The sequence below is a fragment of the Asterias rubens genome, chromosome 6, assembly GCF_902459465.1.
Source record: "Asterias rubens chromosome 6, eAstRub1.3, whole genome shotgun sequence".
NCBI classification, from domain to species: Eukaryota; Metazoa; Echinodermata; class Asteroidea; order Forcipulatida; family Asteriidae; genus Asterias; species Asterias rubens.
Window position 1 is genome coordinate 12,533,123 of NC_047067.1, and position 27,308 is coordinate 12,560,430.

Here is a 27,308-nt window from a genome sequence, read left to right on the forward strand (position 1 = left end):
CAATGTCAAAATGTTGACTTTGAGTTTGATAGTATCTCTTCATTACTGCTGAGTATCAAAGTCTACTAAACCCGCTGATTTTCTTCCTCCATGCTGAGATCAATCTTAAGTTATAAAAAAAACCTGAACGAAGATATTGACAAAATAGGAACACTGCCAAACATAGGGCTAGATAGCTCAGTTGGTAGAGCCACAGTTTTCTTTGTTCCACCCCCCCCCCCCTCCCCCAAAAAAGTTTAAAGGCCAAAGTCAAATCTGTGTCATCATTTTGACTCTGGTCTTTTTTGTGCTTTGTTTTCTCATTTTGAATCTGGTCAAAACGATTCTGGTCAAGTAAAAATGATGAGCTACAATTCCAGTAGACTTGTGGACAAGTCTTTAATGGTCTTTCATGGTGAGACCTATAGCTGGTTGCCGAATGCTACTCCACAGTAGTTGTTAGAGCAGTAGTTTCGCGGGGCCAGCAGTCTAGCGAGAATACCACAGGAATCACGGGGAGATTCGGTATGTATTACCGACCGCGACAGACGACGACAGACATTTTTAAACGTCTGTTGCGGTAATTAAACAACTTGTCCACAAGTCTACAATTCCTGTCTAGTGGATTCCCAGCCCCCCCCCCCCCCCCCGATCGATCGAGCACCCATCAACTAATCAATCACTTTGATTCTACATCAATGCATAAATACATCAGCATATTTTGAAGTACAATGGACTGGACCAATGAGTATGTTTAGAACAGAAGATCAGTAAAAAATGTTTAGGGAATTCTCAACAACATTGCTGTTAGAGTGCACCCCCCCCCCTCATTTGAATTATTTGTGCTGTAGGCTTTGTCTGAGCCTTAAGCACAATTTAAATAGACAAACCCTGGTTAAATTAGTACAAAATTATGAGCTAAATTTCAAGCTATCTTGTGGATTCCCCCACCCCAATATTGACAGACCCTGGACAAGTTTTTTTTTTTGCTCTTCGACTGAAAGAAATATATACAATGGCAGTGGACACTATTGGTAATTACTCAAAATAAATATTTGCACAAAACCTTACTTGGTAACGAGTAATGGGGAGAGGTTGGTAGTATAAAACGATTTGAGAAACGGCTCCCTCTGAAGTGGAGTATTTTCTAGAAAGAAGTAATTCTCCACGAATTTGATTTCGAGACCTCAGACTTAGAACTTGAGGTCTCGAAATCAAGCATCTGAAAGCACACAGTATCGTGTGACAAGGTTTTTTCTCTTCTTTCATACTACCTCGTAACTTCAATGACCGATTGAGCCCAAATTTTCACAGGTTTGTTATTTTATGCATATTTTGAGATACAGCAAGTGAGAAGACAGGTCTTTGACAATTACCAATAGTGTCCAGGGTCTTTAAACATTCCCGGAAATTAATGAGCCCCTGCTTTTGCACTGGGAATCATTACTTAGAATCATAACACCATGACATTAAACAAAGATGATGGTAGCATGACCAGTAAATATGGAGAGCTCACCCTTTGGTCACATGAACGATTATTTTATTTTAAGGGCCTGGGATTTCGTTTTTGAAAGGGCAATCTGACCAATTCAATTTTTGAAATAAGCAATTTCCAATGGCAAAAGAGTTATTCACATGGTGTCACCGCAAACCTCTCTTAGTTTTATACTTCCACCATGCAATCAAAATCTACTCATTTGTATTGAAAAATCTTTTAAGATTTTAAGTGAGGGAAGCTTTTGAAGGGGCACCAAGGCCAAGACCAGGGGCAACAGAGGCCACCATGGCCTTCGTGTAAAGCCAGGTCTGCGACTGGATTATATGCTGCCAACAACATCTGACATGGTCACTTTTGAGGCTCTTGAACGATGCCAGATCTTACAAACCGTTTGTTTTCCCCTGACAAACTGCAATATACATGCCTGCATTTGATGGCTTCTTACATTTGTATTCAAAATCGAAATAATTTCAAACATATCTAATGTGCAACAACATCAAGTCAGATCCTTCCAAGGTATGGAATGCATAACTTGTACTTATTACTCCCAAGAGAGCTGAGATGGTTTGAGGAATGAATTAAATGGCCCAGTGACCAGGGGTAGTAATGTTGGGAGCGCTTTGAGATGCCCTTCTAAAAAAACAAAATTGAAGATTATTGTTACTTTAAATTTAGCAATTTAACACCTCTAACTGATTATTTCAATTGTGTTTGTGAACTCAAATACTCCCTTCATTGACAAAAAAAGAATTGTTCACATATTTCAGTCTGAAAGGCCCCATTATGTACTTCAAATTGCCCTGCCTGTATACAAAGCAATTATCTCTAATAGCAGAGATAGTGGTCAGGATGAGTTACTTATTAAAACTACGAAGATAGCCCAATAGGGCTACTTCTTATGTGCTTCCATGCATGGCTGAAGACTGTACCAGCAAAATGTGGGCTCTTTTGTTACGCAAAAAGGTGGGGCTCTCTTACAGAAGAGTCAACACATGGACAGATTAACATGTCCACCAGCTTAGGCTCTTAACATGTAGTGCAGTGTGCAGTGTTCCTGTTTCCGGCTATGAAAGCCACTGGGCCCAACTTCAAAACAGACTTTGCTCATCACAGTCAAAGTTCATTAAAAACACCCAAAATAGCCCAAACCATATGACATACGTTTACGTGACGGGGGTATGGCAGGAAGGCAAGGAGGTCGTTGGCAACTTTCTGAGAATGACTTCCATGAGGAAAAAAGCAGAGGATCCCCAGGTTGACCAGGGGGATAAAGAATGTATACTTATGAATTACTCCATGCTGCCACTGGGTAAGTTTAGGGTGGGTAGGATGGAAGGGATGTAGGGGGGGGGGGGGAGGGCGCTGTTTCGGGGACACTCTGAGTCTGAGTTGTGGCTTGCTTGGTTTGCCATGTGCTTTCCTAAAAGTTTGACGTTCCATAAATTATTACCAGGTTTGGAAAACTGTTTTCAAATTGATAATTGTATCAATTGACTTGAGAGTGTCAAGTTTCCTGAAGTTGCATCCATGGGATGTTGTCCAGAAACCAGAGAGAGCAAACTGTTTTGTCATTGTGTAGAAATGAATCGTAACCATACATGTATGAACCCTACATGTACATTGTAGGTCTACCCCCTCCATTCCCCAACTTGTCATGTAGGCACAGTGAATGCTGAACAGCTTGTGTCTGTAATACTCTGTTTAGAAGACCCAGCAAGTTGTTGTTTACAGTCGGACATTTGTATCCCATGTCTGAGCACTCAACCATGGAGGCCCTTCATGAAGGCATGCCATGTCATTGCTTTTAAATGGTCTCAGAATGACAGTTTTTTGTTAAACCATTGTGTTTCATTTGTTTAAAAAATGTGAGTTATGGCTACATAAAGTGTACATGTTTTAGTCATACGTTTAAAAGATGTTTGTCAGACAAGGTGCAATTTATCATGTTTTATAACAAACAAAGTAATGCAAAAACATCCAATGTTTACAAAATTGTGGGCACAAAGTGTATACAGGTCAGTGGAAGAAAACACTCAAATATCACAACAATGCATCCAACTTTTGATAAGAAAAGAAACAGACAACAAATTTCAAGTTGGAGGGGGGGGGGAAGACAATTTTTGAGTAATTCTTTTTTTTAATCTCATTTGGAAGGCAAGGGTTCTTAGCCTGCACCCCATCCCTCTGTTATGCCACTTGGATAGAGGTACATGTACATCTCCACTGTACATCTCAATACTCAAGGTTTTAATCTATCTACCGTAAAATGTTCAGCACTGCTTCCAATGATGTTCTACATCAAAAAACGTCATTTGACATTGTTACAAGTCATGTGACATTGTTACAAGATGGGTGACATTGTTCTAAGTCATGTGACATTGTTACAAGACAGATGACATTGTTACATGTAGTGAGATTATATACCTTTCTTTTGTTGATAAACAAACCGCCTTGGTTGGCATGGTCGGCCGAATGTTAGTAAAACATTCAATCGTATTAACAGATGTTTTAACAAAATTCAACACTTTCTGCAAACTTTCAATTAAACAATATACCTATTATACTTAGTAGTTTTATTTTAAACGAAATCAACAAATTTGGTTACATTGTTACCAAAAATAGCGATCTTTTCTTGATTTGCACTTACGGCTTTCCATAGTTTTCCGAACTGAGTTGGCAAAAACCTGGGCTGTGACGTTGCAAAAGAAAGGTCTATTACGAGCCATATATGACATTGCTACAAGTCATGTGACATTTAAACAAGACATGTGACATTCTTATAAGTCATGTGAGATTGTTACAAGCCATAAATGACGTTGTTAAAACTCATGGTGGTTTTATTACAAATTATGAAACATTGTTACAAGTCATGTGACATTACAAAACAACAAGTAATATTTTACCCAATCAAATACTGCACAAAACGCGGTGACAATTGTTTTGAATATAAAGAAATCGTTGTTCAATGTCCTCCAATTATCATTGGTGTTCAAGAAAGTGTTTGCAGTAAAAAATATATACTTTACCTTTAAATACTGCATAGAAAAGCAGTGAACATTATTATTTAAAAACTTGTTTTTATCACTGTACAATTTCCACCAAATTTGTTTTTTAGTTTTTAACAAAGTAATCAAAATATAAAAAATCACCCCCTTCATATTTTTATATATTTTGTATAACTTGTGAGCCAGTCAAAACTTTCACCTTACACTAAAAGAAAAACCTTTTCTTTTGCATGACAAAAAGTTTGTGTACACCCTGTCGTGCATGGTCGGTCAAGCTGACAGGAACTGTGTGACAGGAAGGAGTAAAAAGCCAGCTATAGGACTGTCATGATTGGAGCCTAGCCTGTTACAAAGCAAAAGCTGTCTGGGATAGCTATGGGGGTGTGACTCTGTATACATGTACATAGTACATCACTCTTTACATGGTGTTAAGCAACAGTCACAACTGCCATGGTCATTGCGTTTATTTGCTTCGTACTTCCACTTCCTGCATTATAGTCAAAGCTCATGCAGTTAAGGACTTGTTCTCCGCCTTTCACAATAGTTCCAAATTCGATACGAAAGTTGCTTTTTAAGTTTTAGTTTCACATGAAGTGCCATATATTGCAAATATATCTGCAAGAGTACATCAATGTCAGTTGCATTCAGGTTGTTTGTGATTACTTGTGCGTTGCGCTTCTCTAAGGCTGTATTGTGCTGATCGGTGTTGTTATTGTGAAATATTGTGTTGAGATAAAAACGTTAATCCGCTGAGAAAACAATGCCTAAAGAAAAGGAAGATAAGAAGCCATTGGCCAATGAGGGCGAGGAGCCGGGTAAGTTTTAAATCCATGATTTATGTAAGGATTTACTAATGATGTAATGCACTGTGGTGTATTTTTATTTCTGGTAACTGTATGACCATTCTAGTGCAAATTGGCAGAAGTATACACTCATGTATTGTTACTAGTATCGATGTTTCACAAGTCTACGGAACACCAGTGATGAAAGCTGCCCATTAACAGGCTTACTGAGGAATAGGGAGTCGAGTGTCTTCATAGTTTGGATAGTGTACAATCTATTTCATGTCTTGATGGTGTTCATATGTGCACGCCAGAACACGCATACATGTACATGTACATTCCATAGTCTTCCAGTGATACATCATAACACCTTACGTGAACAAGGCAGGGAATGATTTTGCTCAGCCATTTTCCAGAGCTAATAAGGACATGTCATTTTGTTCACACACTGAATGGGACATTTTGCACAACAATTTGCTATGCTATACAAGTGAAATCGTTCCCTGCAAGGTGAAGTAAGTATCACATGTACTTGGATGGGATCTGCATAGTCCAAGTGCTTATTAGAAGATCTATCAGTCGCCAGCATACAATAAGTGAATTGAACTTGTCAGTAATTTGAAGACTGTTTTGCTGAGAGCTTTGTGACAACCTTCAAGATCTAGGGATCTAATTTCCTTCCACCATGCTGGAAATGATTTCCTTTAAAAGCAAGGATGAGGAGAAGTTGCCATTTGCTGAGGGCATGCTCGGTAGGTTCATTCAGAGACTGGTGTCTTTTTATCACTGGTGGGCGCTCTTTGTTCCTATTTCATTAATACCCATGACAGTTTTAGGCGCTCCTATTGGTTGAAAGGTGATCACCTGGCCATGTTTACGTGGTGTTAAATGGTTGATAAAGACCTGTTGGTTTAAAAGCATTCGGCATTCGGAGCCATAAAAGTTTACTGTGATCAACCAAATCGTATACTGTGTAATCATGCTGCTTACTCTTTTAACACATGAACAAACTTACTTGCTCTTTTTGAAAGAATGGAGAACGTGGATGGATCAGATCTGTTGGATAAGATCATCGCCCAAACGGAAACTTTTCCTTTTTTTGTGGCATAGTGTAAATTCAAGAGTTATAAAAATAACAGCTGACAAGTTTTAAGATGTGCTCTCTTTCTTCATATAAAAAGTTGATAAAATTCTGAGAGTAATTCGCCTTGCCTTGGCCATGTTCATCTAGTGTTGTATGTAGCCCTCTTCATGTTCTCGCCATTTTCCTCTGTCTTTTGCTTGTCTTGTCCATGATCTCAGTCTTAATGTTTAATGTGTTCTTCCATTGGATTGTATGCTGATCATGCCTGCAGGAAGTCCAGGCTCTGTGGCTCTTGTTGTAAATATGTGATTTCACAGGATGGTCTACAGCAACGGACGAGGTTTTACTTTAAAATCAATTATTGAAAATGATCCAGATGTTTAAACATGAAAACGAACGAAGCAATTCCAGAATCATGTGCAGATTAGCCAATGAGGCGCCAATTCCATCCTGTCCACAGGCTAGATACAGCATAGCAGCCACCACAGTGTCCAATGGCGTTCTGGAAGTGGAGACACCTCAATGGCCCTGTAGGGCTTTTATAATCATTAAGGGGGTTCCTGGGTCAAATTCAGTTTTGTGATCCACTCATTTCCCCCCCCCCCCAAAAAAAAAAAAAAAAATAAATAAATAAAGCTTAAAAAAATCATTAAAGTGGTGTAGATGCCAAAGCTTATGTTGATGACGTCATATTCCAAATAATATTGTCTGTACATTGGATTACAGCAAATTTTCAGGTCATTTCTGATCTTGATTTTTTTTTTCATTCTAAATACATTGAATTTGACGTTTTGACTGGCGCAGAAATTCCTCTTTGGTTCAAAACCATTTGCTTTTGTTGTTCGACGGCGTCATGTTTTTTATTTTTCGATCTGAAAAAGTATCAAATAAAATGACGTTTTACACCATTTCAACATGGGGTTAGAGACTTGTAGTTTTTTTCTACACTTTCATGAGGACACAATCTATTGGAAAATGAGTGCATCACAAAACTTAATTTGTTCCTTGGAGACCCTCTAATTGTTAACTGTGTAATAATCATGATAAGCTGGTATTTATAGAGCGCCTTTTTTCTCAGTTTACAAAGCTCCAGGATCTCCACTTGCTTGCTGTAAAACATGCTGACCTCTGGCAACTTAATGACATTTCTGTCTTGTTCTGTTCTCTCCCTCAGGGTTGGAAGCTTACGGTGAGAGCCAACCGACCAATGGCACGGCGCCCGACAGCATCGAGCTCTCTGAAGGACATAAAGAAGCAGAGCCTCTCAATAAACCTGAAGTAGGTTCTTATAATTTCTTTAATTTTTTCAAGATGTGCAGATTTTTTTGAAAGGGAATTTTAAGATGAACAAAGACATTAGGATTTGAACCTGTGGCCGCTCGGATAACGCCTGGACGCTATTTTGACTGAGCTATCTTGCCCTAACGATGGCAGTCTTTCTCTATTTTCCCCTGAATATCTTTGTTTGTGGTGCAAGTCAGAAGCCCTGGAATAAAGATTTTGAAAAAATTGAGCAATCGCCAAAGTAAGGACTCAATCGCTCATTTTGTCGACTGCCAGCACATTAATCCGGAGGTCACTGTTTTTTGGGTTTTTTTTTCAAATAAAAATTTTTGTTTTGAGCATTTGCTGTTGTAACAATATTTTTTGCTTTTAAAAGCAGCTCTATGAAATTGGGCCCAGCTGGTAAAATTTTAGTACAACGAGAATTAAGTGCTGTTCTAAGGTTCTGCTTTTTATTTGTTTGTGCTTGTACGCCAGACGGAAATTGTTCAGTACAGAAATATCAAGTGGAATGATCTGTAGGCTTTTTGATGTGTAATTGACGACATGTATCGACTCACAGATAATATTCATTCCACTCTTAATCTGGTTTAAGGACAAGAAAGCAGAGAAAAAGGAGGGATCCGATCTGTACTTCCGCGATGGAGTGCGCCGTATCGACTACGTCCTGGCCTACCGGATAGGAGAAGGGGAGAAGGATGCCAGACGAGAGCAGAAACGGACGGAATTTGAGAAGAGCCTCAAAGAGGAAGGAATAGAAATTGAAAAAGAAGATCCTCAGGTATGGTTCTGAAATATTAAAAATAAGTCGTCATTTTCCCTTCTTTCTTTTTACGTGGTTGCATGCATTATGTTTCTTCCTTGAAACATTCTACCTGCTTTTTAAATCATAATAACCCCGCTTCTTGCGTTGGTTCGTTGTAAACTAGCGCCACAGGACTACCAAAATTTGCAACGTTAATTTAACCTTCCCGTACAATTTCATCAGCAGAGCAGGTTCTAGGTTTCTTGCAAGAAAATATAATGAGCTAATGTGCTAATTGCTTACCGACCAAAGGGACCTGTTTAATAAATGCAATTAAGATAAAATGGCCTGACATTTTGACCCAAGCAGAGTCTTGCTCAAAGTCTTTGAGAGAAAGACTTTACCTATTGAACATTTTTTGCATTATTTAAAATTTCTTACGATGTAGAAATTATAGATGTGCAATTACAATCGTAGCAAAAGTGCCAAATTGCTGTTAAAATACATAACTAAATAAAAAATAAATGAATAAATGAGCCTCCCATGTGAAACACCCAATAACCAAAGATTGGTGAGAAATATTTTGTTCTATGAATAAATTATGCATTTGAGGTGTAAATAGACCCTTGTTGTTGTAGACTTGCTTAGCACTTGTAAAGGTAGGTAGACTTGCTTAGCACTTGTACACGTAGATGTCTAGCGCAAGATCAGAGCATAATCAGATCAATCAAGACAAATTGTAAAATTAACTACTGTTTGTGATTTTGGACAGAAAGAATACTTTCCTACCCACACAATAGCAGGTTTTTTTTTCAGTGGTTATAACTGTGTGTGTTTTTTAAGTACCTGCCCAAAAGTGTTAACAAACATATGAATGGAATGTAGGCTAATTCTAAAAACTATTTTCAGTACCTGCCTGCACGTCCTTTATTCATGTTGAAAAACTTTTTCCGTTAGTTTCAGGTATTTAAACAAAATAGTAAACCATTGGGGAAAATCTTGACAGAAACTACATTGTCACACGACAGTAGCTGGTTACATAGTGTTTTGAGGGAAAAATCAGCGCGCTGCACGCGTTTGTTAGTGGGAAAATTGGCAACAATGTAAGCTTTGTTCAGAGGCACACTGCTAAACAAATTTGTTCACGATGCAAACAATCGGTGTGCACCATATTTTCTTGTTGTGTGAACGCAAGGAAGTTCACTTTCGCAGTTCATATATGTGAAGTGTAAAGAGACAAGCATTTGCGTTTTTTTCTCAAGAATGATAAGCATATACTGCTTAACAATTTTTCCCAGTGGTTGTTGCAACGCAACCTGTGTACTATTACTCTTTATGAAGTGTTCGGTTCACTGACATTGACATGCAGGCACCTTGGAAAGCAAAATTGTGGTGTGTTTGAGCTTCCCGAGACGAAGAAAATAAATTGAATGGCAATACGAAGACAACAAATTCAGAAATGGGAGTGGGACAACTGGGGCCGCCGCCTATACTAATGATTAAATGCCTCATAAATTACTGGGAAAGATGGAGTTTGGTATATTGTGTTTATTATTGCTACAATATTAACGTCAGATATTGGTGATGTCTGAATACATCAAAAGCACAAAAGCAGAAGAACTTGAAGTCATTTTGAGAAGCAAATTGTCCTCCAAACAAAGACTTTGCATGAAAAAATAGCGACAGCTATTTGCTTAAAAAGGCAAATAGTGTCATACGTGTACAATACGTCATACATGACTAAACTTTTCCTCCGACTTTTCTTACATATATCTATTTTCTTGGAATATTAAATTGGTCTTCCATGCTGCTGCTCTATATTTAGACACTTGTGAGTATACACGTACTACTGTTTCGTGTGTGGATTTCTGCATTCATTCAGTTACATGCAAGGCTGTTGTTCAAATTGCCATGTTTTTAATTAACGCATGAAGAACACATCATTATTATACATAGTGAAGCTTACACTGCAGTTGAACGATGTGCATTTTACATGTAGGTCTAGTCATGCAATGGTTCAAGTACATTTGATTTAAATGCTTCCTCAGATTGCATCATAGATTGTCATATTGGCATCAAAGATTAAGAATTGTTGTTTTTACCCAAACACGGGAGTTGTGTAGAGCACTTAATATTCAGTACTTTGGCAAGTCCTGTAAAAAAAAGATCACAGAAATAAAAGTTACTTGGGTGTGATTTGAACCCAGGACTTTTGCCATTCTAGAACCCGCTGCTAATTAATTGGATTCCAACTGCCTCTGGCTACCGGGCAGTCTCGGTTGTCTAGAGGTACATGTAAGACATCTGCTCCAGAATGACAAAGGTCACAGGTTCAAATCCCAACTGATTAATAAGCCTAGTAGATTCTCCACAGGTCTCGGAGAAAGTGCTGTACAACCTTTAAGACATTGACTTATTGTAATTCAGAAAAAAAAACAATTTTGCAGGTTAATTTTCTTAAGTTATAATTATCATATTTTGAAAATTATTGAAATTTTTTAGGCAATATTTACTGCTTAAGTAGCTCTATGAACTCGGCCCATTTATAATGCACTTCAAATCTGTGTCATGCATTTGTCAAAAGACCAATTGGTTGGTGAAACCAGTGTGGGCGACAATGCCATTGTCATTGAAAAGAAATAATTAACGTGCATTGCATGGATTGACAAATACCATTGTCTGAAATATTTAACCTTGAAAGATGGTTTTGTACCATGAGGGGAATCCATTGTCATCTGGGGGAGGCCATGATGGGTTACGTCTAGATCTGTTGCAGCCATCAGTTTTGCCATGGCTCTACCAAACAGCAATGTACATGTAGAGCTTAATTAAAGGGAACGTATACCAATGGTTTTTCAAATCGTTCAATTATTGTTATCATATAAAATTACAGGGAAAACTAACCTGTGAAAATTTCATTTCAAAAGGGGGTAACGGTTTAGTCCATGAAGGAAGAATAATTCGTAATCGGAATACACAATCTAAGAATGGTTTCTGACAGTACATGTATGTTTCTCAGTTTCAATTTTTTTGGGGGGACATACAAACAAACTGATATCAGTTACTATAACCACATTACTTCGAAAAGAAATGATTCTCAAAATGCTTAATACCATTCTAACAAAATGAATTAATCAGGAGCGGTTACCAATTGTATATCTTCCCTTTAATCACATATACATGTATTAATTATGCAAACATAGCAGATGATTCCACAGCTATTGATTTCATGCAAACTACATTTATAATTTTTAATGACTAGCATCAATAGATAGAGCTAGACCATGTCATGCGCTTGTAATACATGTAGATGATAAATTTACATGCCCATAATTGCTAGCTTTGCTTTTGCTGGCTTTTAAGTATACTATTTAGAGTATACTTGTTGTTCCATATAATACTGACAATTGCGAGTTTTGACTCCTTTTCACATGGCAACCATCTTGGTTATTTCTGCAATCCACAAAGAGGCTTTGTAAGAAATAGTACTGCAAACCTAGATTACCTATTTGTGTCTTCATTAACTATTCTTGCAAAAGTAGGTGTAAAAGACCGAAAATTTTCGCAATTGTTACAAATTTCATAAACGCCTAAAATATTTTCAAATGCTTAGTGTTTCATGTTGTCTACTGGTGCTGTGTGGCATCTCAAAAGTACTGCACTACTTTAGCGTCACAATCAGCGCTGTCACTGGACAAAACTCTTATACTTATACAAAGCCTCTGCTGTGGACCCCCCCCCCCCCTTTGCGGTCACAAACTAACTTATTTGTGTCTTTTAGATTGTGACCATTCCAAGATGGCTGCCATGTGTCCATTCAATACTTTCCCCTGTTATTGACATTTTTGTTTGATTTAACTTCTTTCCTGTTGTTGCTTATTTTTATAGTAGATTTTGCATGCCTGCCTGACTGAACTTTTCTTCCCAATCTTTTCATGTTCTCATTTTCTCATTCTACTGCATACACGCTTGCTGTGTGCCTCTAAAAACCTGGGTCTATCCTTGCTATCCATCTATAATTGCTTTGAAATTTGCTATGTCAATTCATCGCATGTTGCCACGGTGTTCTTCATCAGATTGAGGAGGATGTAAGTATGAGACAGAATTTCCAGACAATATCAAAGTCTTTTCTCTTGGCAAACCACTAAGATCTGATGCTCAGGGAGCCTCGAATGGGCTAACTCTAAATTTACTGGGATGTGCTGCAGCTTTATGGGTTGTGCTGCAGCTTTATGGGGGATGCTGCAGCTAGGGTTGTACTATGGGCTGTACTGCAGCTTTATGGTTTGAAGACAGAACAAAAAGATTTATGAGTTGTACTGCAGCTGCACTGTAGCTTTGTGGGTTGTACACATACTTACCAGTTTTGTGGGTTGCACTGCAGCTTTATGGGTTGCACTGCAGCTTTATGGGTTGTGTTGCAGCTTTATGGGGGATGCTGCAGCTAGGGTTGTACTATGGGCTGTACTGCAGCTTTATGGTTTGAAGACAGAACAAAAAGATTTATGAGTTGTACTGCACTGTAGCTTTGTGGGTTGTACACATACTTACCAGTTTTGTGGGTTGCACTGCAGCTTTATGGGTTGTGTTGCAGCTTTATGGGTTGCACTGCAGCTTTATGGGTTGTATTACAACTGTATGGGTGCACTGCAGCTTTTTGGGTTGGAGACACCTGGACAAGAGGAAACAAAAATATGTCTGAGTGTAATACAGCTGCACTGCAGTTTTGTGGGTTGCGCTGCAGCTTTATGGGATGTACTGAAGCTTTGAGGGATGTACTGAAGCTTTATGGGGTGTACTGCAGCAACCCCTGCAGTTGTCTGGGGTGTACTGCTGCTGTGCTGTTTCTGCAAAGTGCTACTCACTGAGTACATTTGCAACTCAATTACTCAATGTCAAAGGTGGGCACTTAAACTTGTTGAATTCTGCATGTGGGGAAGTATCAGGTTTCAGTAGTTTGCATGAGTTTAGAGTTTGTTGTTGCTGTTTGTATTTGTTTGTTTGTTTTTCTGTTATGTGTTTCCTTCAACCATGACATTCTGAACTCACTGTGTGTTGAATAGTCATCTCAACTTCATTGGCAACATTCTAATTCTTAGTACTTACAGCACTTAAACTTGCAATTTTAAACTCGCTGTTTGTTTATCTTTTTTTCTGAAAACCTTTCTTGTTAAGTTTAGGAGCACAATTGCAGTGTAGCCTTTTCTATAGACAATGCATGAAACTGTAATGATTCTTTTCTAACATGAAACGATCTCATACAAAATTATTATTATTATGAATTAATTTTGAGTTGAATGTTAGCTTTCTACTAGTAGCTTAAACTGAGTTGTACGTTCAGAGTTAACCTCTAGGAATTTGTTTGTTCTTGAAAATGCAGCAGTATAAAAACACAAACATTTCCTGTGTAAATGTCAACAGTCACAATGTGACTCATTTTACATTTGTTTGGAAACGCACCAATGTTTACTCTCGTTGGCGATAAATCAATACGGGCCTTTGATCACTCCTTTGTGTAAAAGTACACTTCTAGATCAAGATTTTCAAGTTGTTTCAAGTATCATGTAGTTAAAAGCTGCTGCTTTATCAAGCTTAACAAAAACTTTATTTACATGCATGTACAGGAGTGCGTGACAGAATTCAACCTACGTATTTGTCAAAACAAAATACCGAACGCCCACTCATGAAAACTAGTATTTGTACATGTATAGTCCTGTGCCAAGCCCAGTGAAATAGCACTATCAGGGTGCAACAGACGTTCAACTTTGAACCCATTTTGTTGTGGGTGTTACATACTTTGACTCATTCACTGATTCAGTGCATGACCTTGGCCTGCTAGTCTCGGTTCTGTCAAACTTCAGGAAAAATCGTTGGGTCACCTGTCTGTAGTAAACCCTGCCTTTCCTGTCCACTGGACACAGGGCGTGAGGCTTTGACAGTTCCTACTGTTAGTGAACAGAAACTGGGTGTAGAACCATTCCACTCACACTGTTTGGCCCTATCTCACTAAATTACGCTGTTAGTTTGGGTTTGTCAGTCATTTGCAGTAATTATATTTTCTACTTGGATCGGGCATGCTCTTTCAATTCCAGATCCATTCATAGGTCTGAGGTGATTTTATCACACAGATTCATTATACACGGCGCAAATTTGCGATTTCTTTTACTAGACCGTAGCGATTTTTTTGCAAACGACCATATTAGAAAGCTTGTATGAAACAGTATTTGAATATATTTCAAATATTGTTTGGATCATTAGAAAAAACAAACAAAAACCTCCTTGCATTGTAACTTCTACTTTTCCTCTTTTTTTTACACAATACTCAGTTGAATTGGTATAGTCTGTTTGTGTAAACAGGTAGTTTTGTTAAAGCTCTATTAAACAGTCCATATTGTTTTTGCGGGATGCCTTAGAGAACAAATTTCCACCTCTGAATATTTGTATTTGTACTTTGCTTTTCCACATAGGCAGAGTGAGTTATTACAATTTCCTGTCTGTGTAAACGTGCTATACAATGTAAAATGTAGGTCACTGAGTTCAATGTCGTCAGCTCATGCAGTAAATTCAGTAAATTTTGTTGTTTTTTGTAAACTGTTTTGCAGGGAATTGAGTACAATTTCAGGTTACTAGTACAATTTTACTGATTTGTTTTGAAACTTTGTTACTCTCCAATGTTTCATGTTCAATTATAATTATGCAGTCATGGTTCATTACCAACAGTTTTTTTTTTTTTTTAAAGTAATAGAACATTTTCTATCCCAATTTTCATGTTCATATGTAGTTATGCAGTCATGGTCCCTTAGTTCACACCTTTTTTTTTTAAGCAATAGAACATTTCCTCTCCGTTCATGTACAATTATGCAGCTAGATGTCCGTTGGTTCACGATTTTTTTTAACAATAGAACATTTTCTCTCCAATGTTTCATGTTTGATTGTAATTATACAGTCATGGATCTATACCAACAGTTTTGTTTTTTAAGCAATAGAACATTTTTCTCCGTTCATGTACTATGCAGCTAGATGTCCATTAGTTCACGTTTTATTTTTAAGTAATAGAAACATTTTCTCTCCAATGTTTCATGTTCATTTGTTATTTAAGCAGTCATGCTTTATTATCAGCAGCCAATGTATGCAGTAACTTCAGTAGATGACATCGCTTGAATTGTTAAACAGGAGTAGAGTTTCATATCAAATTATTACCATGAGCCCTTGGCAGACATGCATTATTTCTCCCATTACCAGTGCCACTCATTTCAAATGCAATTGAGATCACAATACTGGCTGGCTTTTAGTGTACTATCCATGAATCTATTTTATGATGCTTCAAGCAATAAGAACTTACTCCACTTTCATTATGATATCATTTTGAAAGCAAAATCCATTTATAGCTGATCAACTGATGTCCCTAACATTTAGATTTCAGAAATTTTCATTTTTCATTTTTTTTTTATTCGTTAGACCAACATAAGGATGTGCTCCACTTCAAATTTAGGATATCATTTTGAAAGCAAAGTCCACTCGAATGTCATTCAATTTCAGAAATTTGCATTTTCAATTTTGATTTTAATTTAATGTTAATGGACTTTTATGAAAAGCTTTTATAAAAGTTGTTGCAAAGTGTGTAGTTAATGGGCTCAAGATATATAATCATTCTCAATTCATGAAAATGTTTTTTAAAAGAAGTTGGATACTTTTTTGTATTTAAAAGAAAAAAAGAAAAAAAGTTTCACAAACATTCGCTTCCCCTAGTGTATTCTTTTTATTATTTTGGATTAATATCGGTACTCTTTTTCTTAGTCATCTGGCGATGGCAAGACGGTCTTTGTCAAACTTCATGCAACATGGAATGTGCTCTCTCGCCAAGCTGAGACCCTGAGAGTCAAGATGCCTATTAAGGTAAGACGTGGCCAAGGCATTTTCCTTTAGGAGGGGGATTGTAGGCCAATTTGTTGACTGGCATTGCTTTCCACTTTGGAGATTTTGTTGTGTTCATTCATCGCAGTTTAGCATCAACTGTGTTTATTATCAACTGAGAAAAAATGGAGAGTGTGAGAAAGGGAACCACTCACCCCCCATCCCCCCAAAGGATTTATAAAAAAAAAAGTTATAAGAAAAACACAATCAAACGCTATAAAGAAATTAAAAAAAAAAAAATAATAAAGGGAAACAAATGATTAAACAAATCTATACAAATAGATAACAACGTTTGTGTTCTAAACACACAACAATAACTTGATTCTTCTGTTTGTCTACCCTGTAGCTCAACGACATGGAGGAACCCTTGTCCGTTCTTAACTGCATCAAGAAGATTCCAACGCCCTTTGACCTCTCTGAAGAGTATGTCAAGCCAGAGCCCAATTATTTCACTGCTGCATTTATACGGGATCGTGAGGATGAGTGAGTAGACACAGTATTACATGTACATAGATCATGAGTGGCATGTGGTGGTCAAGCGGTTGAGAGCACCGGACTCAAGCTCTGGGGTGTCTGAACAGCAGGGTTAGGGTTCGAGTCCCGGTTATGACAACTGTGTCCATAAAGCAGGACACCTAACCATGATGCTTCGTCCTTCGGATAATAATAATGAATAACATAATAACAATAATGTATGTAATCATAGTCTCGAATGGGACGTAAAGCCGTTTGTCATGTGTGTTGTGCAATGCACATATAAAAAAAAAACCAGTGCACTTGTCGAAAAGAGAAGGGGTGCGTCTCAAGTGTTCCTGGTTTAATTGGTAACATATTGGGCCACATTACCTTGTGAACAATTACATGGTGCTATGTAAAGGATTAGGTCTCACAATTAAAACATAGTCCCACATAAACTTTGCAGGAAAATACTGATAACTTCAGCAAAAACTAATTTAAAAAGTACTGGAAAACTATATGCAAGAAACATCCAGACAAACGAATGGGTTGGGCTAAAAACCCTTCCCGTTACTCTGCAGGACTTAAAAGGGACAGACAACGGAGAGGAGAAAAAAAAAGTCGTTATATCATACTTATGTATTTTAAAAAAGTTGTCAATGGTTTGTTAGCTGGAAGCAAATTTATTTTTTTGTAATAACGCACTAGGTGTTTTGTGTATGAACAACTCTTTAAAGGCACTGGATACTATTGGTAATTACCCAAAATAATTATACTCGGCATAAAAACTTACTTGGTAACAAGCAGTGGAGAGCTGTTGATAGTAAACCAAATTCGGAGAAACAACTCCCTCTGAAGTAACGTAGTGTCTGAAAAAGAGTTAATTCCTAATGTGTATGTAAGGATACACCACGTGGAAATACTGGTCTCCGATAGTTACCAAACGTGTCAAGTACCTTTAAAGGCAGTGGACACTATTGGTATTTACTCAAAATAATTATCAGCATAAAACCTCACTTGGTAACAAGTAATGGGGAGAGGTTGATAGTATAAAACATTGTGAGAAACGGCTCCCTCTGAAGTTACGTAGTTTTCGAGAAAGAAGTCATTTTCCACGAATTTGATTTCGAGACCTCGGGTTTAGAGTTTGAGGTCTCGAAATCAACCATCTAAACGCACACAACTTCGTGTGACAAGGGTGTTTTTTTCTTTCATTATTATCTCGCAACTTTGAGCTCAAATTTTCACAGGTTTGTTATTTTATGCATATGTTGAGATACAGCAAGTGAGAAGACTGGTCTTTGACTATTACCAATAGTGTCCAATGTCTTTAGAAGGATAAGGGGAAGTTCCAACACAGCAATATTTTTGAGAGATTTGAATGCAACGAGTCCATTTAAGCCTAGTTTTGAAACGCATACATGTTACAAGTTAAAAACTAGATGATCACTTTGACTCTACAACTTTCTCACTATTTCTCTTGTGAAGGTTTGTGATGGAGGACAGAAGTACATTCTTCAGTATGTCTCAAAGAAACAGAATGGTAATTTTATTTTTTTATATCTGTATGCATCCTATACTGAATAAAACTCTCCTGTATGCAGGAGAAAAATATTGCTCGGCAGAAACCGGTAACCAGCCAAATAACCATGTATTTGTGTATTGTTTCCCTGCTAATTTTGCTCAGCGGAAAAAATTGCTAAACAGATTCCCTAATAGTAGCAGAGGAAGATTCTTACAAATCATTGGTCCAGCTACCCTGAAAGCTTTTTGGACTGCGAACCGTTTTTGCTTGGGGAACACTCGAAGTGAGTGATGTCAAGTATGGACCGGAGAAAATCGTGGAGGAGTGTAATATGGCAGGCAGTCAATTGGAAAGATATCCAGGATTGTGTTGTTGTTGAAGCATTTAGAGCAAAAAGAGCATGGAATCAAGTGCTTTACAGGGCGCCTTAAGCACATAATATTACAGTAAGCAGTACCCATGAACTAGGGCCCAGCTGTAGAAGGAGTTTTCTGCTGGAGAAGTAATGGGCCCTTTTTTTTTTGACTGGAATCAAAAAGCATGGAGTATACACTGCTCATCACATTCATTGTGTTAAGGGTTAATAAATACTTCAATTTTGACCCCCATAATAACACAGTTTTTGTTTTCTTGCACGTGAATAGGTTCATGAAATTCTGGAGAAATGCCGATATGACCCGGGCAACAAGACCAAGTTTGGTGAGTTGAGCTTTTCTTTTAATTTTCTTTAATTCAAAAATAGCGATGAAAATCACTTGTCTGCTTGTTGAGTCCAAACATTTATCAGTCAAAATAAAATAAAAATGTGTACAAACTTTGTTAAGTAAACATGTGCTAAAGGGATACATGGCCAGTGCACCGGACTCAAGCTCTTGAGTTTCTGATTAGCAGAGTGTGGGTTCCAGTCCCACTCTTGACACTTTTAGTTTTAAGCAACATACTTATAAATCATTTATTGATTTGTCCTTCAGATGGGACGTAAAGTCTTACAGTAACATTACAGAATTGGTTTTTGCTAACAAAACAGTTGCTGGCAGTGTAAGCACTTTCTGTAATCCACCATTAACATAAACTGACAAACCTGTAGAAGTTTGAGATCGATTGGCCACCCTGGGTCACGAAAGAATAGTGAAAAACTGATTACAAATTTTGCATTGCATCGATGCCAAAATAAAAATGATTAGGCCTAAAACGCTCACTGAGCGATAAACTCCCAACACAAAGTTAGATTATTTATTTCTCATCAAATATGACATTTCAGACAGAAATAATTCAAGGGATGTTTTCAACTATCATCATCATTAGACCTTGTAAGTTTTATGTAAATCTGTGACCTTCACGATTTTTGTTTCTTACTAATTCTGTAACGTTCCTTTAAGTATCTTGTGTTGTATAAGGCAGGGAAAAGAAACCCATAAAGAACCTTTTGGAATCTCATCTTAAGATGAATCTGAGTGTTTTGTGAAATCAAACCCTGGACGTTGTCTTTGAAATTTGAAATTTTTGTTATTTTTCAAAATCAGGCATTGATCACATGATCAATAATGGATCGTATGTCGCAGCATACCCACTGCATGAAGGAGAATACAAAAGCAAGCATTCCATGCTGACCCACGGACCTCTGAATGACCGTCACGTAAGTTTAGCTCCTTAAGGTAGTCGACTTTAGCTTGCCCCTTTAAAATGATAGGTCCGATACTTAAAGGCACTGGACACTATTGGTAATAACTCAATAATAATTGTTAGCATAAAAACTTACTTGGTAACGAGCAACGGAGAGCTGTTGATAATATAAAACATTGTGAGAATCGGCTCCCTCTGAAGTAACATTATATAGATCAGTTGGTAGAGCGCCTGCACGTTAAAGGCAGTGGACACTATTGGTAATTTCTCAAAATAATTGTTAGCATAAATAAGTAATAGGGAGCTGTTGATTGTAAAAAAACATTGTGAGAAACAGCTCCCTCTAAAGTAACTTGGTTTTCGAGAAAGAAGTAATTTTCCACAAATTTGATTTCGAGACCTCAGACTTAGAATTTGAGGTCTTGAAATCAAACATCTGAAAGCACACAACTTTGTATGACAAGGGTGTTTTATTCCTTCATTATTAGCTCGTAACTACGACGACCAATTGAGCTCAAATTTTATTTTATGCATATGTTGAGATACACCAAGTGAGAAGACTGGTCTTTGACAATTACCAATAGTGTCCAGTGTCTTTAATCTAGAGGGTGAGGATTCAAGCTCTAGTAATATTTTCCAGAGATGTCACTTGTGTTTTGATTCATGATTTTTCCCCTTTTTGGCATTCAAAATTTTGTTAGACGTAAAAAAAAAACTTATAAAACCTTCCTCTGTTCTATTTATGTCTATAGCTTCTTCTGTTTAGGTTCTAGGTTTCTGTGAAGTGCTTTGATATTGTTAAAGGGGCTATATAAATAAGAGAATCAATGTGTGGTGAAGAGGTTTTCAACTAGTGGTTTAATCTCAACGAGGCCTGGTTCTTGATAATTTACTGAGACAAAGTCGAGGTAAATTATAAAGAACCAGGCATCGGCGGGTTTAAACCACTAGTTGAAAACCGATTCAACACACTTTGACTCCAATTCATAAATACCTTTTCGGTCAAAAACATCATCACTTGTTGGTCAAAAAGTAAAATAAATGCAAAAATTATAATTGTTAAATGATTTCTTTCAACACAACACCCCTCCAGCTATGAAATGGTAGAGCCCTCCGCTGCCCTCGCGTAAACAACTCCTTATAAGGGAATGCTGTGGGCGTCGCGCGTATCGCGTGATGTGGCACAACTGTTTCAGCCATTGCTCTCGACCAATAGGAATGAAGAAACTGTCTTATAAGAACAGGTGCAAGGTTGCGTGTCACGTCCATGAATAAACACGTTTTACCGGTCATTAACAAAAGGTTTATGCACACCCACGTGACGCGCTCTCCACCAATAGGAGTAGAGAAATTGTCTGGGGTATTTATGAATGCTCATTGTTATGTTATTGGAAGTATTTTGTATTTTATATATTTGTACCCATTTTATTTCTGGTTGATGTTTTTTAGCTGCTGTATGAAGAGTGGGCTCGGCCCGGTCGCTGGTACAAGAAACAACCTCTGAATCTCATCAGGTATTTGTCTTTTGTACAAATTGACTCTGTAAATAAATAAGAAATCCTTAAGATATTTAGTACTTACATGTAGTGTAATAAACAAAATTTGAATGGACATGAATGCACAACTGTTTTATATGTATATACTTTGTGGACATTCTTGTGTTTGGCACACTTTTAAGCAGGCATGATATCCTTCCTACTTAAGTTTAATTTTCCAAGTTTTTGCCCCTAGAGAAATTAGGGGAATTGTTCTTAAATAGCTTGAAAAACCTCTCCAAACCATAACCATGCATACTTGTATAGGTCAGCAATTTTTTTCATTAAAAAGTCTCCTTTATTTTCCCAAGGGCCAAATACCTGCCTGCTTAAGATAAGACTCATTTTTCAACACCTAGAAAACACTACGTGGATGGGTGCAAGTCCACATAGTGTTTCAAGTCCCTTCATTGTGTGTTTGATCTCTGGTTCACACTTCCTAAGTATTGCTCAATCAAAAGAAACCACCAGGCTAGCAAAAGGTTCTAATAATTACAGTATCGAAGAAATTATTTTTGATTCTGAATGTTTTCTGGTCTTACTTCTAGTGACTACTTTGGTGAGAAGATCGGACTCTACTTCGCCTGGCTTGGCTTCTACACAGAGATGTTGACCTATTCAGCCATCGTTGGTCTCATTGTCTTCTTCTATGGATGTATCTCATTACCGTTTGACGGTGTTACGTAAGTTTCAATCTCCTCTCCCCTCCCACTCGACTCCAGAGCTCAAATTTTTCACTGGACCATTGATTTCTGTGTCTGGCCAAGTACACTTAAAACAGGACAAGGCGGGTGGTCCTTGGTTTTTTTTTTCATCACATTTGACTCAAAAGAATGATGTTAAGATGTTGAGTCTGAGTCTTACAAATATCTTTCAATCTTGCTGAGTATCACCCATACAGCAGAATCTTTTCTTAGTGTCTGTTCATTAGAAACAGTTCAGATGATTATCCTTTGTTTTCATTTTGATTCTGGTATTGAATAGAATAGAATCCTGGTCCAGTGAAGATTCTGAGCTACAAGTCCTGTGGTCGTTTGGATGTTCTCCCAAAGGAGTCGAGCCCTGAACTCTGAACTCCCAATACATTTTCCAAAAATTTTCATGAGAGATTACTTAACGTCACACAACATATAACAATTAAAATTTGTAAGTAGCTATGCCATCAAGATAATAGTGCTCAAGGCCAGATGGCCACTTCATTGTGAAGGTTTCAATTGACCTACATGTATTTGGGCTATTGACTTGAAAGGCAGTGAAAGGCAGTGGACCCTATTGGTAGTTACTCAAAATAGTTATTAGCATAAAACCTTTCTTGAATATGAGTAATGGGGAGAGGTTGAAGACATAAAACATTGTGAGAAACGGCTCCCTCTGAAGTGCCATAGTTTTTGAGAAAGAAGTAATTTTCCACGATTTTGAATTTGAGACCTCAGATTTAGAACTTGAGGTCTCAAAATCAACCATCTAAACGCACACAACTTTGTGTGACAAGGGTGTTTTCTTCTTTCATTATTATCTTGCAACTTTGATGACTGATTGAGCTCAAATTTTCACAGGTTTGTTATTTTATACATATGGTGAGATACACCAACTGTGAAGGCTAGTCTTTGACAACTACCAATAGTGTCCACTGCCTTACATTATATTGCCACCAGGGGCACGTTGCCAACTACTCCTGGGGTTGAAACAGGGTTGTCCCCTTCACAGTCTGTAAGGATGTAGGCATGGGTAAAACCTTGCCAACTGTTTACGAAGCAAGTATGGTTTAGTGCCTTGTTGATTGAATGGCATAGGTGTAAACTAGTAAACCATTCCATGGTGCTACGTACAAAGGAAAGGTCTCATTTTTCAAGTAAATACTAGAATGCTTAAAAATGTAGTAGTGTGAAAGCCATTATACACTTTCGGTAAACTGTATTGTCCAAGTCCCACACTTCGTGTATCACAACTTATATATAAAACAACAAACCTGTGAAAATTTAGGCTCAATCGGTCATCGGAGTCGGGAGAAAATAACGGGAAAACCCACTCTTGTTTCTGCACGTTTTGCCGTGTCATGACATGTATTTAAAATAAATCCGTAATTCTCGCTATCGAGAATTGATATTGTTTTATTGTTTTCTCAAAAAGTAAAGCATTTCATGGAACAATATTTCAAGAGAAGTCTTTCACCGTTACCTTCTGTAAACTCTGTAAATAATTTGTAATTCTGTGAACTTTTTTTTTTTTTTCTGTACCGAAAGTGTATAATGGCTTTAAGCGCGATATAATGGTAAATTATTATTATTTATTATTAAATAGTGTGGTGGGTTCTGGGTTTGTTTGGCTGCTTATTGAGCCAAAGCACCTTTTGAACTGTTACATTGTGGCATAGTGCTGTGTTAAGGAATAGGTCTCATACTTAAACAACGTAGCTCTCATAAATACTATAGGGCTTGAAAGCGTAGTATTAAACGTAGTACTATCATTTAGCCTTCGATTTTAGCCTTTGAGAAAGACTCTGCTAGGGTCGAAACGTCAGGCCCTTAAAATGTTTTTGTATTTACACCGTCGGTCCTTTTGGTTTGTAGGCAGTTTGCAACAGCTTATTCTATTTTCATATTATCATTTATTGTTATTATGACAGTGAGCAGATCTGTAATGCCACAGACTGGAAAACATTTACCATGTGTCCACAATGTGACGAGAGATGTAGCTACTGGCTCCTTGAGACGAGCTGCTTCTACTCCCAGCTAACCTACCTCTTTGATAACGGGGCAACTGTATTCTTCGCTGCGTTCATGTCCCTATGGGGTAAGCTTTATTGTACAATATAGAAAGGTTTGCAGTAATAATAATAATAATAGTAATAATAATAATAACAAATTCTTATATAGCGCAATTCACAATAACCGCATCAATGCGCTTTACATTAGTGCCCTGGTCACAGGGCCAATAACATCCCTTTGTAATGTTTCTCAGCTCCCTGGGGAGTATACAGCCCTGAGCTGCCTATAAGGCGCTTGTGGCTTTTTCATACACAAAATCAACCTCTACCCTTGCAGGTACCCATTTACCCCTGGGTGAAGAGACGCAATTATAGTTAAGTATCTTACTCAAGGACACAAGTGTTACAACCGGGACTTGAACCCACACTGGTGACTGCACCAGACTTGAATTCAATGCTCTTAACCACTCGGCCATGACACTCCACACCATGTAATGATATTCTCTAAATGAGTTGGGATGGGTCTCAAAAGAACCATTGGTTTAAACTTGACGTTTCGATCAGTATGCTCTGATCGTTGTCTAGAAAGAGGAAACAAAAAAAATAAATAAATAAAACATACCTTGAAAATTGTTCTCAAAGCAGATAACTTCCTCAATTCTTGTGTACTGTTGCACCTTTTTTATGATTCCAAATTCAGTTTTCGCATTTCACTTGCAATATATACTTCTCTCCAAACAAATTTTAATTTCATGAAACAATTTTGCTTGCTTGTTTGCCCAACAGCCACCATGTTCTTGGGGTGCTATACATGTACCTTGGAAATATTTACAATTTAATTTCCTTAATTCTTGTGCACTAATACAACTTTTTGTTGATGATTCCAAATGTAGTTTTCTCATTTCACTTGCAATATAAACTTCTCGCCAACAATTGTCCATTTCATCCAATCATTTTGCTTGCTTGTTTGCCTGACAGCCACCATGTTCTGTGAGTTCTGGAAACGTCGCCAGAATGAGCTGGATTATGACTGGGATCTCTTTGGCTTTGAAGACCAGGAGGTAAAGATCATTTGTAAAATTTGTTTTTGTCTTATTTTTACCGTTCTTTTCTGTTAAAAAAAAAAGAATCCCAATAGATAATCTTCGGGGAAACTGACTGATGGGTAAAATTTACACAGTAGGTTTCCCTTGTGGTTTATAAGGTTTATCGCGAATAGCAAAATATGAAGAGAGGGCGCTGTTGAATCCACACAAAAATATACATGTAGGCCATGCGTGTGCACGTTGTGCATGACAACATATACATGACAACAAATGGCCCATCTGCCTACCCAAAACGCATTGCGGTTCTGAATCGCAATAAACTTTAAGGTTTTATATCTGAAACAAAAAGTGGTATCCCCTGAAGGTGATCCCCTGGCTGCCGCTTTCCGGGTTGTACCATAAACATTGGTGTGATCCCTGGCTACACAGCAGTTAACGATAGTATTGCTTCTGACTGGCACCCTAAACAAAGATATTGACAAACCGAGAGACCGCTAAAAAAAACAAAGGACTAGATAGCTCAGTTGGTAGAACGCCGGCACCTTAATCCAGATGTCTTTGGTTCAAATCCCACTCAAGTAAATTTGTCTTTGTTCAACCCAGAAGCTAAAAAGAATAAAATTGTCATCAAGACCCTGAGACGAGGCTGCGTGTTGGAAAACCCAGAAGTTAGTAGCAAAATCAAAATTGAGTTCTCCTTTTCTTATGAGTCCCTTCTGTTTCAGTTTGAATATGACATAAACTGTTGCGGGACCCGCTGGTAAAACTTCGGATTTGAACCACCACTAGCCACCGAGTTAGCTCGGTGGTCTAGTGGTAAGACATTTGTTCTAACAATGCAAAGGATAGGTGTTCAAATCCCATCCGAGTGATTTGCCTGTGGAATTTGTTCACAGAATTCAGGAAAGTACTGCGTACATGTATGCAATGCTTGATATATATACATTGGTGAAACAGTAAAAACAAATTGGCTTAATCCCAGATGCCAAGTTATCTACTACACTTGACCATTTGCAACTTGTTTTCTAGGAGAACTGTCGACCTCAGTTTGAAGCTCTTGCTCCAGATAAGAGAGTCAACCCAATTACCAAGGTAAGATAATGACATACCAAGAAATGTAGAGTGATAATAATTAGTCTGAGCTGCATCCATACTTAAAGGCACTGGACACTATTGGTAATTACTCAAAATAATTGTTAGCATACAAACTTACTTGGTAACAAGCAATGGAGAGCTGTTGATAGTATAAAACATTGTGTTTTTTCTTTCATAGTTATCTGGTAACTTCAACGACCAACTGAGCTCAAATTTTCACAGGTTTGTTATTTTATGCAAATGTTGAGATACACCAAGTGGGAAGAATGGTCTTTAACAATATTACCAAAAGTGTCCAGTGTCTTTAATGTAAATTAATATGGACTAGTGAAAAAGCTGACAGAATAATGAAATTAGAAAATACCTGACAAGTCAATGAGAAAGTTGAGTACAAACCTTGAAAGCATCTCAAGAAATGGTTTGAAAGTTTAAATGTTTTCAAAGAATGAAAGTTCTTGCAATCATATGTGATTTCTTTTGATATGTTTTTTAGTTGGCCTTCCCTGGAGCCAAGTTCACATGAGTTACGTGTATCAATGATGAAGGAACTTGTTTCAGCAAACAACATTTCCGTTATTCTTTTAATACAGTCAAATTTCTCAAACATTTTCAGATACTATAGAGAAATGAATAGTTTCAGTTTAAGCTTGTGTTGAAAACATTTTTAAATAATGCTACGAAGATGATAAGTTTAATCTTCCCAAAATAGGAATAGGAATTTTGCCTATGTATTTTAAAAATGTTATGCAGAATTTGTCCATGTTGTATTTTATGTCATTTCTTGCATTGATATTAAAGGGAAGGTATACGTTTGGTAATCACTCTTAAAATTATTGCCAATATAAACTCACTCGGGTAGAAATACAATAGCTTCTGTAAGACAAAGCATTTTATGAATCAATCCAGTTATCTAGTTATGGAAACAAGTTTTTATCAAACACATATTGAATCTGAGAAGTGTTTTTTTTTCTTCGAAAAGATTATCAGATTGTGCATTTTACTTGCGTATTTTTAATTCTGCTTGGACAAA

The 27,308-nt window shown here is 37.4% G+C and overlaps 1 protein-coding gene across 13 annotated transcripts in view; it reads left to right on the forward strand.

Annotated features, from left to right (window-relative positions):
* Positions 1–27,308, forward strand: part of LOC117291744 (anoctamin-4-like) — a 69,880-nt gene that overhangs the window by 19,904 nt on the left and 22,668 nt on the right. For 8 of the 13 annotated variants that reach the window (XM_033773629.1, XM_033773624.1, XM_033773623.1 and 5 more), the window contains exons 3-16: positions 7,523–7,626; positions 8,228–8,413; positions 10,203–10,208; positions 12,454–12,465; positions 16,175–16,273; positions 16,638–16,774; positions 18,236–18,290; positions 18,917–18,971; positions 19,796–19,908; positions 21,345–21,409; positions 21,979–22,113; positions 24,057–24,223; positions 25,116–25,198; positions 26,213–26,275. In XM_033773629.1, coding sequence (XP_033629520.1) covers positions 7,523–7,626; positions 8,228–8,413; positions 10,203–10,208; positions 12,454–12,465; positions 16,175–16,273; positions 16,638–16,774; positions 18,236–18,290; positions 18,917–18,971; positions 19,796–19,908; positions 21,345–21,409; positions 21,979–22,113; positions 24,057–24,223; positions 25,116–25,198; positions 26,213–26,275 — 1,280 coding nt within the window. Of the gene's footprint in view, positions 1–4,855; positions 5,298–7,522; positions 7,627–8,227; positions 8,414–10,202; positions 10,209–12,453; positions 12,466–16,174; positions 16,274–16,637; positions 16,775–18,235; positions 18,291–18,916; positions 18,972–19,795; positions 19,909–21,344; positions 21,410–21,978; positions 22,114–24,056; positions 24,224–25,115; positions 25,199–26,212; positions 26,276–27,308 lie in introns of those variants that run through there. The other 5 variants (XM_033773628.1, XM_033773627.1, XM_033773634.1 and 2 more) reach the window with 4 other exon arrangements.